Source organism: Molothrus ater, chromosome 1 (assembly GCF_012460135.2).
Source record: "Molothrus ater isolate BHLD 08-10-18 breed brown headed cowbird chromosome 1, BPBGC_Mater_1.1, whole genome shotgun sequence".
In the NCBI taxonomy this organism is placed as follows: Eukaryota; Metazoa; Chordata; class Aves; order Passeriformes; family Icteridae; genus Molothrus; species Molothrus ater.
The window spans coordinates 90,884,239-90,898,588 of record NC_050478.2 but is presented as its reverse complement, the minus strand read 5'-3'; the positions used below and the strand labels follow the sequence as shown (position 1 = coordinate 90,898,588).

Sequence of the window (14,350 nt, the reverse complement as noted above, 5' to 3'; positions counted from 1 at the left end):
AATTAGCATCTCATATGTTTTGAAAATCTTTAATTGAGACCTAAATCTATGAATGTAAATCATTATTTTCAAGTCAAAGTAATTTACTTTGTTTCTGCTATTAAACTGTTTTTATTTCTAATGCCAGTTTTACTTCTGCTTCTGCACATTCCAAGGTAGGTGGGGAGGTGAGTGAGAGACTGTGTGGTGCATAAGTGCCACCTATACTTAAACCAATATAGTCCTTTCAGAAAAAGAAAAATTGTAGTGCTTGTGGGCAGTATTTCTTCACAAGAAATAATTTTCTTGTTACAAAATTACAGCATTAATAAATGTATTTTCTTTATAATTTTGAGGAGAGAGACTTTAATCTGGAATAAAATCACTATTGCTTCTATTATTTTAATATAGAAAGCAGAAAGTTTCTATATTAAGAAAGGTCAAGCAGAAACTTCTGGTTGTGACTACGTGCTCTCAGAAATGATACACAACTTAAGTAATGTTGAAGCATCATGTAAAAGTAAACATTTTTGTGATTATTCTTTAACTCAAATGATTATGTATCATTAACTGCAGCAAAAACTGGAGATGAACAAAAGACCTCCATCTGGGACTTCATCTACATCTAAAAGCACATCACCAACCCTCACACCTTCTCCATCACCTTCCCCATCTCCAAAGGTCCAAAACGCAGAGTCTTCTGTCTCTTCTTCTCACAGACACGCCAAGAGCAATGGCTCCAGCAGTGGTACTATTACAGAGGATGGTGAGTAGCTCACTGCAATTGCAGATTAATTCATTGAGAATACTGTGTGTTTAAAGCTATAACTGCCCTGGACTAGTGTGTATCTTCATGAGAGTGAGGTCTCCCTTCTTCTAGAAAATATATTGTGGTGTTTCATACAGTGAGATTGATGCTCCTGCACTAACTGCCTTCTTCTCTCCCAAAACATGTGATTCTTTCCATTTACAGAGAGACTGCTATCACCTCAAAGCTAGCATATAGGTTGGCCACTCTTAAGCGGCCACATTTTCCCCCTTCATGGCTTAAGTCCTGTTTTCTACCTTTTGCTGAAGGTACAAAAGGCACTTTCTCCACACTAGATTTTTTTTATTAGTAAATGCAGAGAAGCACATCACTACAGAGATACATTTTTCATCCACAGCAAGTCATAGCTACATGAAGTTAAGAGCTGTAGTGCATTTATTTTTCTGAATTGTGAAAATAACCTTATTACAACCTCTTTTTAACTTAAAGTCCTAAGAAAGAATTGTGATGTTATTATTTTTCCTGTAAGATTAGTATCTTTTAAAATAGACTTTTAGGTCTAGATTACAACTTTTTTAAAGTCATTTACTGCATTGGAAACAGGGTATCAATAACTTTGTTTTCTCTTGTAAATATCTCAAAAAAAGTGAAGAAAATAACATGACTCAGAACCTTTTAAATAAGGAATGGAGGCACTTTGTACTATTTTTGTTTTTTCTGAAATTGTCTCTATTGATTTTGGTTTATTTTCACTTATGCCAGCTTTGTCCATTAACACTAATTCCATTTGACACTGAAGACAGGTGATACTTGACCTTCTTACTGTCCTCTTCTTATGGCTTAGCTGTAACATATTCTAGTGACTTCTGGAGCAAATCCTTTCATGTTTAGTGCCATTTTATAATGAGATCTTGATAACATAAGTGTTGCTGATTTAGAGATGCATAAAAGCAAGAGAGCTCACTGCTGGATAAGGAAGCAAATTCCCCAAGCCATCAACTGCTCTCATCTCACTCAGTGAAGCTCGCTTTTGTGAAGGTGCACTGATGCCAGGATACTGTGAGTTCCCTTGTAGCAGAGGTTGTTTGTCAGAAACCCAAGTAGCTCTGGGTTCATTGTGTTTGTAAGCTTTTCTAGTTAAGTGCTTTTGTAGTTAAGTGCTCCTTTAATTCAAGGGCTTCTCTTACTGATGTTCTATTCAGCAGCAGCAGTACAAATGCTGATATGCCAAGCAGTAATCAGAAGAGTAAGTACAGAAGGTCTGTAGTGTTAACTTTTCTTTCAAGTGAACTTAAATGAGTAAGAAAATTGATTTACATTGACTGTTACTGTGAAGGAGCAGTAGGCAGAAGCATTCAGAGGTGTTCTTTGTTTCTTTTTAGGCAACCATTTGGTGGACCATCAACAACTTGGCACTATTCTGAGAGCCAGTGATGTAGAGAATTTTGAAAGACGAAACCACGTGAGAGTAAAAGAGGGCTCTGAAAACTTGGAAAAAGGTAATCTTACCTTACTACTATAAAACAGTATGAAGGAGGTGCTAAATAGGAGTAACATGGCAAAAGCAGTAAGAGCTCCAAGAACCTTAGCTTGCTTCTGGCATGGTGGTAATGAGACAAGGTAAGTGTAGAGCAAATGGAGTGGTAAAGTACAGGACAAACACATTAAACAAGAGTTGTAAAACTGAGAGGTTTCAGGGTTTTTTCAGCCTTAATAGTACAGGAACTGGAAGAGGGATAGAGGAAGAGAAAACATGAAGGGCCTACTCTGAAGGCGTTCTTTGTGTGTCTGAAAGGTGTTTGGTGTTATAGTTGTTTATGACAGTAAGAGCTCAGACACCCTTAAAGTTTCTTCCCATATCATGGCCTACAGTTGTAATCATGCCAGCATGATGAAAAATGAATAGGGTAACTAACAACCTATAAGAAAAGGCCATTAACAATATACCTAAGAGTCATCCAATGAGAATTCTCTTTTCTTTCTCTAAGATGATATTCTTCATCAAACAATATAGAGAAGTTCTCATGATACATTTTTAAAACTGATTGCATTTTCCCATGGATTAATGTCAGGGTACTAAAGCTTTTAGTCTGAGAACGTGTCAACTTTTGCGAATCATGTTGGGCATACCAAGTTAGTTGAATTTAAAGTAAAAAAATACCCAACAAAACCCTAGCAGAAAATAAGACTTAAGTAGAATTTTTCTCTTCAGTTGTCTGTGGACTCTCCTATGTAAAGAAGTCTTCCAGAATAGTACACAGAGGTGTGTTTATTTCAAGGTACTTGATGTCTTTGGAGAAGCTTAGAATATTCATGAAAGAGATTCTCTTTCATGTTTCTAGTGATGATGAAAGAAAAGGGAAAGTCAAAAGACAAAGAAGTGAAATAAATGAAAGTGAAGTATATTTGGTAATGGACTAGTAGTGTCTTTAAAATGAAAGTGAGTTTATATGCAGAATATTAAATATAGTCTTGTTTTATAATGTATAATTCATGTTCTTCATTTGGACTCTGACGACTTAGTTTAACTGACCACTTAGGTACTTAAGGGGAAAAAACAGTTAGTTACTTGTGACAGCAAAGTAATAAAAAGAAAACGTTACTTGAGACACGTAATGTGTAATTAACAAAGGTAATGTCAGGTTATTCTGAAAGTGCACTTATGCTCTTTAGCTAATCACATTTTAAATGTGTGGGAAGAGTCACTGTCAGGTCCTGCAACATTTAATTTTCTTAGGCTTTTAGAGGAAAGACAGTATTCAGAGCTCTTAGCCTTGGAAGGTGGCCTTGTAAAACGTAAATTCTGTCCAGCTTTCATCTTAGCTGGACTTCAGCTGTCTTTGTTCAAGGTGTCTGGATTTGGGCACATAAAGAGAAGAGGGTTCAGAAAGACCTGTGCTGTATCAGTGTTTTGAATGAGCAGGTGTGTGGTTGCTTGCTCTACTCTTTTCCTTCCTGGATGATGACATAGAAATATGCCTTTCAGTTCCTTGCCTGCTTGAGGAGTTCTGCTGTCTAACCTGCACAATCTGGATCAGCCATCTGGGGCCAAGCACCTGCATTTTAGGCATTGAAGTGCCTTAGTTGCCCTTACTGGTTTGGTTTTGTAAGATCCTTTTAATGAGGTAGAAAGGGCAATACAACGGTGTTTATCCTAGCAAGGTAAGACTAGATGGAATTACAGTATATGTAAGTAGGTGAGAACAGAGTAAGCCAATGTTTCGATTTCTGATGGAGAATAAATGGGGTTGGTTTTTTCTTGCCATAAATGACTATGGGAAATATAGGCTTAAATATATATATTCAGTTTATAATGCTGAGATCATTACAATATTTTCTAATCTATGGAGTTGACTTTTTTTTTCCTGTTATTACAGATGAGCTGACTGGCATCCTTAAAAAATTGTCACTTGAGAAATATCAGCCTATATTTGAGGAACAGGAGGTATGTCTTTTCTAAAAGATCTTTTACTGTTTTAATGAAAGTAGGGTATAAGACGTTGCATCAGATTTGTGATCCAGAATCAAGTTCTACAACCAGTCCTGGTTGCAGAGAGAACCTTGAAACAGGGACCAAGTGGTATTTGTGGCATTCTCCAGAATAATGTAAATAGCAGAGCTTTTTACACTTAACCTACAGCTTTTCTATACATAGGGTTTTTTTTCTCTCTGTTCTTACACTCTGCTTTTTCTATATATGTCTGTATCCAATGTGGCTAAGCAGTTCATAGGACATACTGTATCATCCCCGGAATCACAGCTGGAACCTCATTTTCAGAAGGAGAGCAGCAGGGTGTGAGTCACTGAGATGGCTGCTTTATCTTCTTTATCCACTGTGCATAAGCAATAGGAGAATTAAAGTGGGGAGTGTAGGCATCGTGATAGATGAGAGCTGTGACATTGAGAGCTTGCTGAAGGATGCAATGACAGGAAATGTTGCTGAAAATAAGTAAAATTAATTCATTATAATGTTTAAGGCAGGATCAGATGTGAACAAATACTGTGTGTTTATTTGGTCAAAGAAAAGGGTCGTGAATGGACATGCACTAAGTTGACATTGCTACAGAGTTCAAAATTCAGCACAAGCCCAGACAATTTAGCTTCATCACAATAGATTGGGTTATTATTGTTCCTCTGCATGATAGGCAATGGAGGATTGTGTAGAAATTAATATATTTATTGTGGAAAGGTTCTGTCAATATGAAAAGTTTCAGATGTTTGTTCTTATCACAACCTTACGGATATGTTGTAATAATAAAAGCTGTTACCTGAACAAAACCTAGACTTTCCTTAGAAGACAGGAGAAAAGTAAAACACAATATTCTAAGTTCCAGAAATACTTATGGGGAAAGGATGAATAAAAGAGAGAAACCTTAGGTTTATTCAAGTAGCTGCTACTATAGGCAGAGTAATTTCTGTGGAGACTATATTCTGTATTAATAGAACTTGATGAGAAAAATCCAATAAAATTTTAGATGTACTATCATGATTAGTTGAATGGTTACCAGCAGATTAGAAGCCTTACAAAGTGTGTACCATTTGGTGCTGGTAATCCATTAAAAATTCTTTTAGCACAATATTTACATTAAATCTATGCAATTAAAAAAACCCAAGAAACCACTTTTAACCTGTAGTAATGAATCTTCACATAGGTAAATTTGTCTTACCTTTTGTCTTTTATTTCTTTTTATTTTTTTTAATATGCAGGTGGATATGGAAGCTTTCCTCACACTTACTGATGGTGATTTGAAAGAGTTGGGTATTAAAACAGATGGATCAAGGCAGCAAATTTTGGCAGCTATTTCTGAACTGAATGCAGGAAAGGTACATTTTAAAGTACTGTACTTAGTAAATTATTTCAAAGTTTCTTATAAAATTAATACAACATAAATTTTGAAATTCAGTTACAGATGTTAGTTAGAAAAGCTAAAATATTTTTTTCCAAACTTAGTGTTTCATGTATTTGACTAGTAAAAAGTCTTCCTTTGTGGCATTTCCTGTTCTCTTTCAATAACTTTCCTAGTCCAGTGAACAAGCTACTTGTAAATATGAGCAATTTTGCAGTATCTGAATATTGATTTCAGCAGTGCTAAAATAAATCATCTGGCTGCATTAGTGCAGCTGGGAAATGCAGTATAAGAGGAAGGGTGTCCTTTGGTTAACATAAAAGGTTTTGATTCCTCTGTGATTATGTGAATAGCTTTTCTCTCATTCCTACACTTTTATTGCCTTTGAATTTTATGTCAACATGAACTAATTTGCTAAGAATGGTGTACAGTAAACAGTGCTCTTGCCAGAGGGATTTTATACTGGAACATATCTTTGATTAGGCTTGCTGATGCTTCTCAGCAGCTTTCTTACATTTGAGGCCCGTTCCCTCTCTGATAGTGGGAGTTCAGACAAACAAAACATAAAGACAATTTCTCTATGTCAGTATCAACAGTAGTGATGAGGCTAAAAATTAGGGGAGGTGGATGATGTTCTGTACTAAGATATGCCATAAAGATAGGAAGAAAATAATGGATATGTTTCTATTGTTGTCTGGTAGTTTCAGGAAAAGATTACTACAAGGTTTTCTATGTATGTCTGTAAGGTAAGGATTTGTTATTATTTCTGATAGTATACTGAACATAGACACATATATTTACACATTTGTTGTGTACTCTTAGTAAATTCATTTTTAAACAGAAATTTAAGAATACCTTATTTTATTTTATTGTTCTTTTACAGGGTCGAGAGAGACAGATTTTACAGGAAACTATACACAACTTCCACTCTTCCTTTGAGAGTAGTGTTAGTAACACACGGCCACCAGGTCATTCCCAATGTAAGTAGCACCTGAAATTAATGAAAAAATGTATTGCAGGTTGAATCACAGTATCATTTAGGTTGGAAAACACCTCTGAGATCATACAGTCCAACTATGACCAAACAACACCATGCCAACCAGACCATGGAAGTGAATGCCAAGTCCAGTCTTTTCTTAAACTCCTTCAGGGATGGTGACTCCATCATCTCCCTGGCAGCCCATTCCAATGTCTAATCACTCATTTATTGAAAGAAATCCTCCTAATGTCCAAATGTGTGGATATTTTATTTAGTACTGGCTGGAAGACAGAATGTGACAAACAAGACAGTTAGCTGCTTTCCTGGCTAATGATGTGTGTCTCTTGCTGTGACTGTAGAGAAGATTTCAGTATAAAAAGTAGAAGTATCTGTAAGATGTTTATGCACCCTTCACTGCTATCTGAAATGAGGATAAGATTTTTGTTGTGCACTACTAAACACAGAAAATGGATGTAAGTATAGCAGACCAGAGTATACAGTATACTGTCTATAGTGTCTTTATGTAAATATGTAGCATCAGTGGGAGGTGTTCCTGAAGTATGATACATAATTAACTTTAGCATACTCTTTATAGGACACACTTTAGTATGACCAGGTAGAATAAATATATTCAAGATTTACAATTTAACATAACAATTTAGGCAGCTATGTTAATTATATATTTATGTATGTATGTATTTAGTTATTTTGCATAGGTGATATTTTCATATGATTATCTATAAAAAGATAATAATATAAATGGTTTCTTTATAATCATATAAATGGTTTCTTTGAAATACATGTATTCCAAGCACCAGTGTTATCTGCTAACAAAGCTAGAAAAACTGCCTTTTAAAATGTACTGTCTGTAACCAAAACATACAGGAAGGTGTTGCTGACCTGTAATAATTGAATACATTTCCTACTCTCAGATATAAAAACTGCAAATCTCTGTCCTGCCAGCCGCCTGAAACAAAGGCAGATACTCATCTGTCAGATTAAAGCATAGGGTGTAACCTATTCCCACATGTACTTCTGTATCCATTTTTTAGTAGAAACAACGAAAGCCATTGAATAGCCTTGTGAAGTTCAACCATGTTAAAAGTGCTTCTTCTTCAATTGTTTATTTTGCTGCTTTCATCTACTCACAAAATAATTTCATTTGTTGAGGGGCTATGCTAAATAATTCAGGTATTATATGCTTTAGGAAACCTTAATAATAAGCTAGTCCCAGTTGTTCCAATCTCAGCCAGCTGCATTTCACCAGATATGTAAAAGCAGGTGTTAGCTGTTGACCTACTAATGTCTTGGGGCAAACTGGGAATTGCTGGGGTAGTTAGTGAATGTGGGCCACTTCCAGTGTTCTGTGTAGTCTGCTTGGCTGAAAGCCACTATCAGGTGTCTCTGTATGCATTGTGCAACTTTCCATTCTCAGCATAGTCAGCATGTGTGGGAACTTCTGGATGTCTCTTGGTAACATCCCAGAGATGAAGAGCCTCTTCTGTAGGTATGACTAGGTGAGCAGAAGCTGTTTGCACCATGTAATCAAATCCCAAAGAACTGGAATTACTCAAGAACCAAAGAAGCATAGAGGTGTAATGTAGCTCCAAGCAACTTGTCTTGAAGACATAAAAGGACAAGAATGGTGGCTCAGAGCTGGGGAGAACATCCTTTTGTAAGAATGGAGGCAACAGTTACTCCTGTTGAGCTTTTGACAAGAGGCTGCAAGAAGGCTGCCATCAGAGATCTGGCTTTTGGATTTTTGTGTATGAGAGCTCCATGATACAGATTTGGCTGTGAAACAGAAACAGAAGCACTAACAGAGAAGAGGAAGGCAACATATAGCTAAAAGAAGTTTCTGTACCAGGTAAGCTGCTTTTTATTGTAAAAAGTAGCAGTGGAATACTTATGCAGTCTCTGGAACTTGAAGTAATTTCCAGGAATGTGTAATATTTTAGAGCATAAGAGCAGCTGTACTAAGTCAGATCCAAGGTCCATACAATTGTGTTCAACTTTTTCATCCAGTCTCATCTGACACTGATTTGAAGAGCTACTTGCTTTCATTTGCTGTGAACTTGCCATGTCCTGACTTCTTTTGCTTCATCATACTGGATCAGAAGATACAGTGAGCAGTTGTTTCCTCTTCACTGCCTCCATGCCACTGATGATTTTACAGATCACTGTGATGTCCTTCTTCATTCATGTTTTTTTTGAGGGGAAGGCTTATAGGCTGCTTTGTCATTCCCTGTACCATAGGTTTTCTAACCTCTTTTCCTTTTCTGCTGTTATCTTTTCAGACCTGGGAGATACCAGCCTAGCATACAGTATTAAATATATAGGCATATTATGGATTTACATGACAGACAGATGTTTGTTTTTCAGTTGTGTTCTCTGCTTTCCATTCTCTTGCTCTTTCCTAGTTACTTCTGGTGCTTTGCTGTGTTGGCTATCATTGAAGACTGAATTGGTATTAATTCAAATTACCTCTTACAACTCAGCTGATCTACTGAGTTTGAGCTCACAACCTATAATTTTATATAAAGACACATGCATCATCTTCTCCCTTTGCCTTACTTCATATTACTTATCTTCATATTACTTTATCTTCACCAGATTTTGTCGCTATCTTATTGTTTAGGCACAGATGTTATATGAAGTCTTTTTGCAAGTCTTCTGTTTACCTGTCTTTTTATTTACATGGATAACTTAAGAAGGCTTTTCTCTTCACTCTGTATTCCCTTTCAAAATCATATATTGAATATACTATTCATATCCTGAATATCCTCATGCAGATGTCTATGAAACACTAGTGGTGAATCTCTCTACTATGGGAAAAAAGTCACTATTTACTGCAAACCTCTGTCCTCTGCCTCCCTAACAGATCATTTGTCCACACAAGAAATTTTATTTTTACCCTGTGGGCTCCTTATTATCTTAAAGGCTGACCTTGAACCTTGTGAAATGCCTTGTCAAAATCCAAGCATCAAATGGACCTCTTTAATCTACAAGACTGTTGGCACCTTCAAGGAATTCTAGTAGATTGGTGAGGCAAGACTTCAAAAATCCCTTCTTGACTGTTTCCAACAAAATTTCAGGTTGTTACAGTTTTTACTAATCTGGTTGCTATTACTGTCCAACTCACTGGTCTCTGTTTCCCTACATTTCCAGTTGAACCATTAAAAAGATTTCCATCACTGTTATCACCTCTCAGTTATGTGACAATTTGAACAACAACCTGTGTTCTGTACAAAGCAGTTCAGCTGCTTGGTCCTTCTGCTTCTCTAGGACATCTGCCTCAGAAATTTGCAATTACTTCCTTTGTGTATTCGTTTCATGTTCTTTTTTGCTAGTACTTCAGGTTAAGCTGTCTTGGACTCCCACATAAAGGTTTCTGAAATGGAATCCTTCCACCCCACCCCATGCCAGGGACACTAGGTTGGGCTGTGTGAATTCCTTGCTCCAGTCCTTGCCTGACCTGCATAAGGCAGAGGAGTGTAAATGATTCAGAGGTTACTCGACCCCCAAGCCATTAGGTTTGGAAGCACCATGAATTCTGAATAGGCAAACAGTATGGGGAATATTGCCTCTATCTCTTTTTTTCATAGAAATTAGTTGGTCATTTTTAGAAAATACTGATAAAATTATTCATTCCAAGAGTGAACGTTTTAGCAGGTTTGGACACTTTGGTGGTTTGACTACTATTACGTCTTGGAAAATTGACAATGCACCCTGGCCATGATAAGAGAAACTACTAGGAACATACTGCTTCTTTATAGCCCAGTGAACGTGTCCGGCAAACAGAGAATTACTGTGCTGCTTTGCCATTTAGAGCAGATAACCAACCCATGGAGGCATGAGGCTCTGTGGAACAAAATGTCTGGATCCTTTGTCTGGATTCCAACTTCAGTGGAACAGCAAGTGGCAGCATGAAGTCCAGCTTTCTGAGAGAATGGGATTTAACAAATAATATTATCCCAGGAAGAGTTTCTGTTTGTGGTTTGAGGTGACCTTAGAGGATTCTGGTAAAAAGGAAAATTGGACTTTCTGAATGCCTAGTTGCCAGGACTAATTGTTTAGTTTATTTTGGGGGGCTGCGTTAAGATTCATGCTCCCATTAACTGAGTGCAATCAAGAGGTTGAACAGATCTGGCAGTGGTCAGCAGGTTAATTGAAACAAACAACACCAAAGAAGACGGAGTTGCATTTCAACACAAACTTGCCAAATCAGAAATGAAAAGCTGAAAAAAGGTCATGTGAATTCATATGAAAAAGAAAAGCGGAGGGTGGGGGGGGAGAAAAGCAACTGAAATAATTTCCTCCAGAAGAGTAGACATAAAATCCTATGTGCTAGTTATTGTAGTTATAATAAATGTGTAAGGAAGTGTTACATGGTAAATCCTCTGATAAAAAATGGAAACACTTCATGGAAGTTCCCTTGCCCATTTATGGCTTGCAACAGAATTTGCCATTTCTACAAAAATTACATGAAAAATGCAAGGGAGCATCCAAGGTTTGTACTCAGAAGGACACAATCTTTTTCTGCTAGGATATTTCTTAAACTCATTATGAAAAATCCCATTAAGATTGGTTGGAGGTAAAGCTGACTACCAGTTAAGTTCATTTGTCTTTTAATGCCAAGTTTATTGAAATGTCTGAAAGAGAAAGATCAGCCTTGTCTTTTAGTACAGGCATCCAACTGCTCTCCCCCATCTAAACAACACTTCTGAGAGGTGGGAAGAAAAGAGAAAATCCAAACATCTGGTCGTGGCAATGAGCAAAGGCAGGAGAATAAACTGAATATTCTCCAGACAAAAGTTTAAATGAAGAGTAGCTATACCTAGGATGAAAAAAGAATATGATGCCATGCGGTCTATAGTTAGTGGAAATTCTGGTCCTCCAGTTTCTTTTCACATACTATAGTATGTTATATATATATTGATAGATACATATGTATCTGCAGATACAGAATTGTTTGTGCATTTACTTTTCTTTTTTTGGATTCAGACTCAAAAATATCCAGTGGAAATTATCCAGCGGAGGAAGTTAGAGATTGAAGAGAGAGAAGTAAAAATAGGAGCAAAGTCAATATAGACTTGTATATAAAAATCATACTGGATTCAGATAATCCCTTACTGGAAAAGTGCACATTGAGAAAAGAGGGATACTTGAAACTTTGTGGCAGTAGGTGACCTTTTCACACATGAGTTTGACTTTTTATACCTTCTCCTTAAAGGAGATGGCTTAAGATGAGTAAAACGAATTACAGGATCAAACTGTTAGATACTGGTATAATGTGTACTTTGGGAAATGTGGGCCTGTTTCCAGTACTTGTGGAATTACTCTCTTGTTTACAGTTGTGAGTCTTGCTGATTACAGTTTTTCAGACTTCTTTTTTTTTCCCCTCTTACAGCTCCTGGCTGCTCTTTAAAACCACAAGAAGCCGTTTCTTCTAAAAGGTAGCTACTGGAACAAAAGTGGGTTTTATTTTTTATGGTGAACCTTGGCATCTGACTAAGTAAATCCATACAAATGAAAATTTGAAAAGTTAGTCCTGACTACACTGACATAGGATTTGCTGCAGTAACATGTTTAAAATACAAAACAAACAGAAAGGCAAAGAAAATAACAAAGAGATTGCCTCAATAGTTCAACCTAAGTGTTGAATTGTTCAAGGCATCAGTGGTCTGAATTTAAGAAGAGCAAAGTCAGAAGAGCAGGAAGAATGGGTGAACGTGCAAGAAGATGGATGTTCCATTCCACTCATGCCCATAGATGAAGAACCCACAGGAGACCAACATGGGCACAAGTCAAGAGGAACCAAAAGCATGGACGAAGGCAAGAAGGACACCGCAAATTGTGACCACCTTCTACGTGGGGAAATACATAAGCTGATTGGATAAGTAGATAAAGTAGTCTAGATTGAAAATGTAATGATTTCATGGGAAGAAATACAAAGGAGAAGTAATGCTGCATTCTTCAATAACCAAAATATATTTTATCTATTCAATATTATGAAGTTAAAACAGCAGTAAAAGTAAAAACAAAATACCTATTTGTAAAAACAGCACTTTATTTGAGTAAATGCATAATCTGTCACCAATATTTAAACAGAAAGAATGTTGAAATATTTTATATTGATGACTATTTTTTTGAGAATAAAACCATTTACATGATATTCGCTGGGTTTTTTTTGAATAGTAACACTAGCATATCCTTAAAGATACATTTTTATAACTTGATTTTGTAGCAGTTTTGAAAAGAAAGTTACAGTAATTACAAGTAAAAATAATTTTCTGCTTAGTAAATATCATTTTTGTTAAACAGTTAAAATACAATTAAAATACAATTAAATACAGTTAAAATACAATTCATCAGAAGCCTCATACAGTTAAAATACAATTCATCAGAAGCCTCTGACACTATATTTATCTTTCTGAAGACTCAAGTTCTGCAAGTAAGGGCAAGAAGATCTTGGAGCTCCAATTACCTGAGTGCTCTCAGTATATAACTAAAGATTTTACATTTCTCCATGCTCCTGACAGCTCATGGTTGCTTTTTCTGCCTTTGAGAGGAGGTAAGTTTGAGACAGAGTCCTGTATTGTGTGTCTGTGAGTCAGGGCTGGCACGGGCAGCTCTTTAAACTCTGCTGTAGGCAGCGGAGGTCTGGTGGGTACCATCACCAGGGCCTCAAAACCCAGTATCTCACTGGGCTAGACCAGAAGTTTGATTCAGTTGTTCAGACCTCCACTGGCATTGGCCAGGCCCTAAGGCATCCAAAGCACCCAGAAAGGATGCCAGACATGACACTACATGAGGGTTATGATCAGGTTATTCATTGCAGCCACTTGGACAAAGAGACCATTCAGAGATGGGGACTGTAATTTCATTGACTTGTCCTGATTTGTCACAGACTTTCAAAGGTGAAAGCTTTTTTTTTTATTCCTGTTTACTGTTCATTTTCTGTGTCCTCCTTTTCAGTTTAAATGAAAATCTTTGTTGGCAAACTTTGCTTACCTCATAATAAAAAGTGATACCTTCTGGGTTTTACCAAAGAAGAAAATCCTACAAAAACCAGTTTTTGTTATGATTCAGTCTAGTGTTATAGGCTTGACTAATCTGGAGTTATTAGCCTAAGATTTTGCTGAGGAGTTCTGTTATTTTACAAGAAGCTTTTATAAGTGTCTTTGAATTTAATTTTCTTTTTCTGTACTTTGAGCATTAATGAAGAATTGATTTTAAATAAAGATACTTTGTTATCTGGAAATTATTCAAGCAGTCATCTATCATATTTCTCATGCTTCAACAAATGCCTTAGAAGCCAGGTACTTACTCAAGGGAACAACTTTGGTTTCCAGAGTGAAGGGGAACATAAGAGTTCATCCAAAGAGATTTCTTTAATTCTGAGATCAGCTTAATTTACAATTGCTTGGCTTGTCTGATTCTGACACTAATAGCCTCAAACTTGCCACTTTATTTTATTTCAAAGCCCTCTTGGCAGTACAAGGGTACATTTAGTGGGAACAGGCTTTGTCCATTAAAACTGAAACTTCTTGTGCTATATTTAAAGCTCATTTGGAACACTTAATTTCCAGTCTCTCAGAAGTTTGTATTATTGAAATAAACTGTTAATGCAATGTCCTCCCTAAAGTGTCACAGCAAGGAGTGGTTTCAAAGCAATTTTTGCCACTTGTCATTCACAGCATTACAGTGTGCATTAAAACTTAATGGAGTTAACACGCAGTCATAAAAACAAAAGCAAACAGATATTTTAAGTAT

The 14,350-nt window shown here is 36.5% G+C and overlaps 1 protein-coding gene across 3 annotated transcripts in view; it reads left to right on the top strand.

Moving 5' to 3' along the window:
* The window catches only part of ANKS6 (ankyrin repeat and sterile alpha motif domain containing 6), a 40,987-nt gene extending 27,146 nt beyond the window's left edge, over window positions 1–13,841 (top strand). For 2 of the 3 annotated variants that reach the window (XM_036405746.2, XM_036405757.2), the window contains exons 12-17: window positions 556–745; window positions 2,131–2,247; window positions 4,126–4,193; window positions 5,456–5,572; window positions 6,479–6,575; window positions 11,985–13,841. In XM_036405746.2, the coding sequence (XP_036261639.1) occupies window positions 556–745; window positions 2,131–2,247; window positions 4,126–4,193; window positions 5,456–5,572; window positions 6,479–6,575; window positions 11,985–12,034 (639 nt within the window). In that variant the 3' untranslated portion in view covers window positions 12,035–13,841. Of the gene's footprint in view, window positions 1–555; window positions 746–2,130; window positions 2,248–4,125; window positions 4,194–5,455; window positions 5,573–6,478; window positions 6,576–8,009; window positions 8,442–11,984 lie in introns of all 3 variants that reach the window. The other variant, XR_004982414.2, reaches the window with a different exon arrangement.
* Window positions 13,842–14,350: the final 509 nt, after the last annotated feature.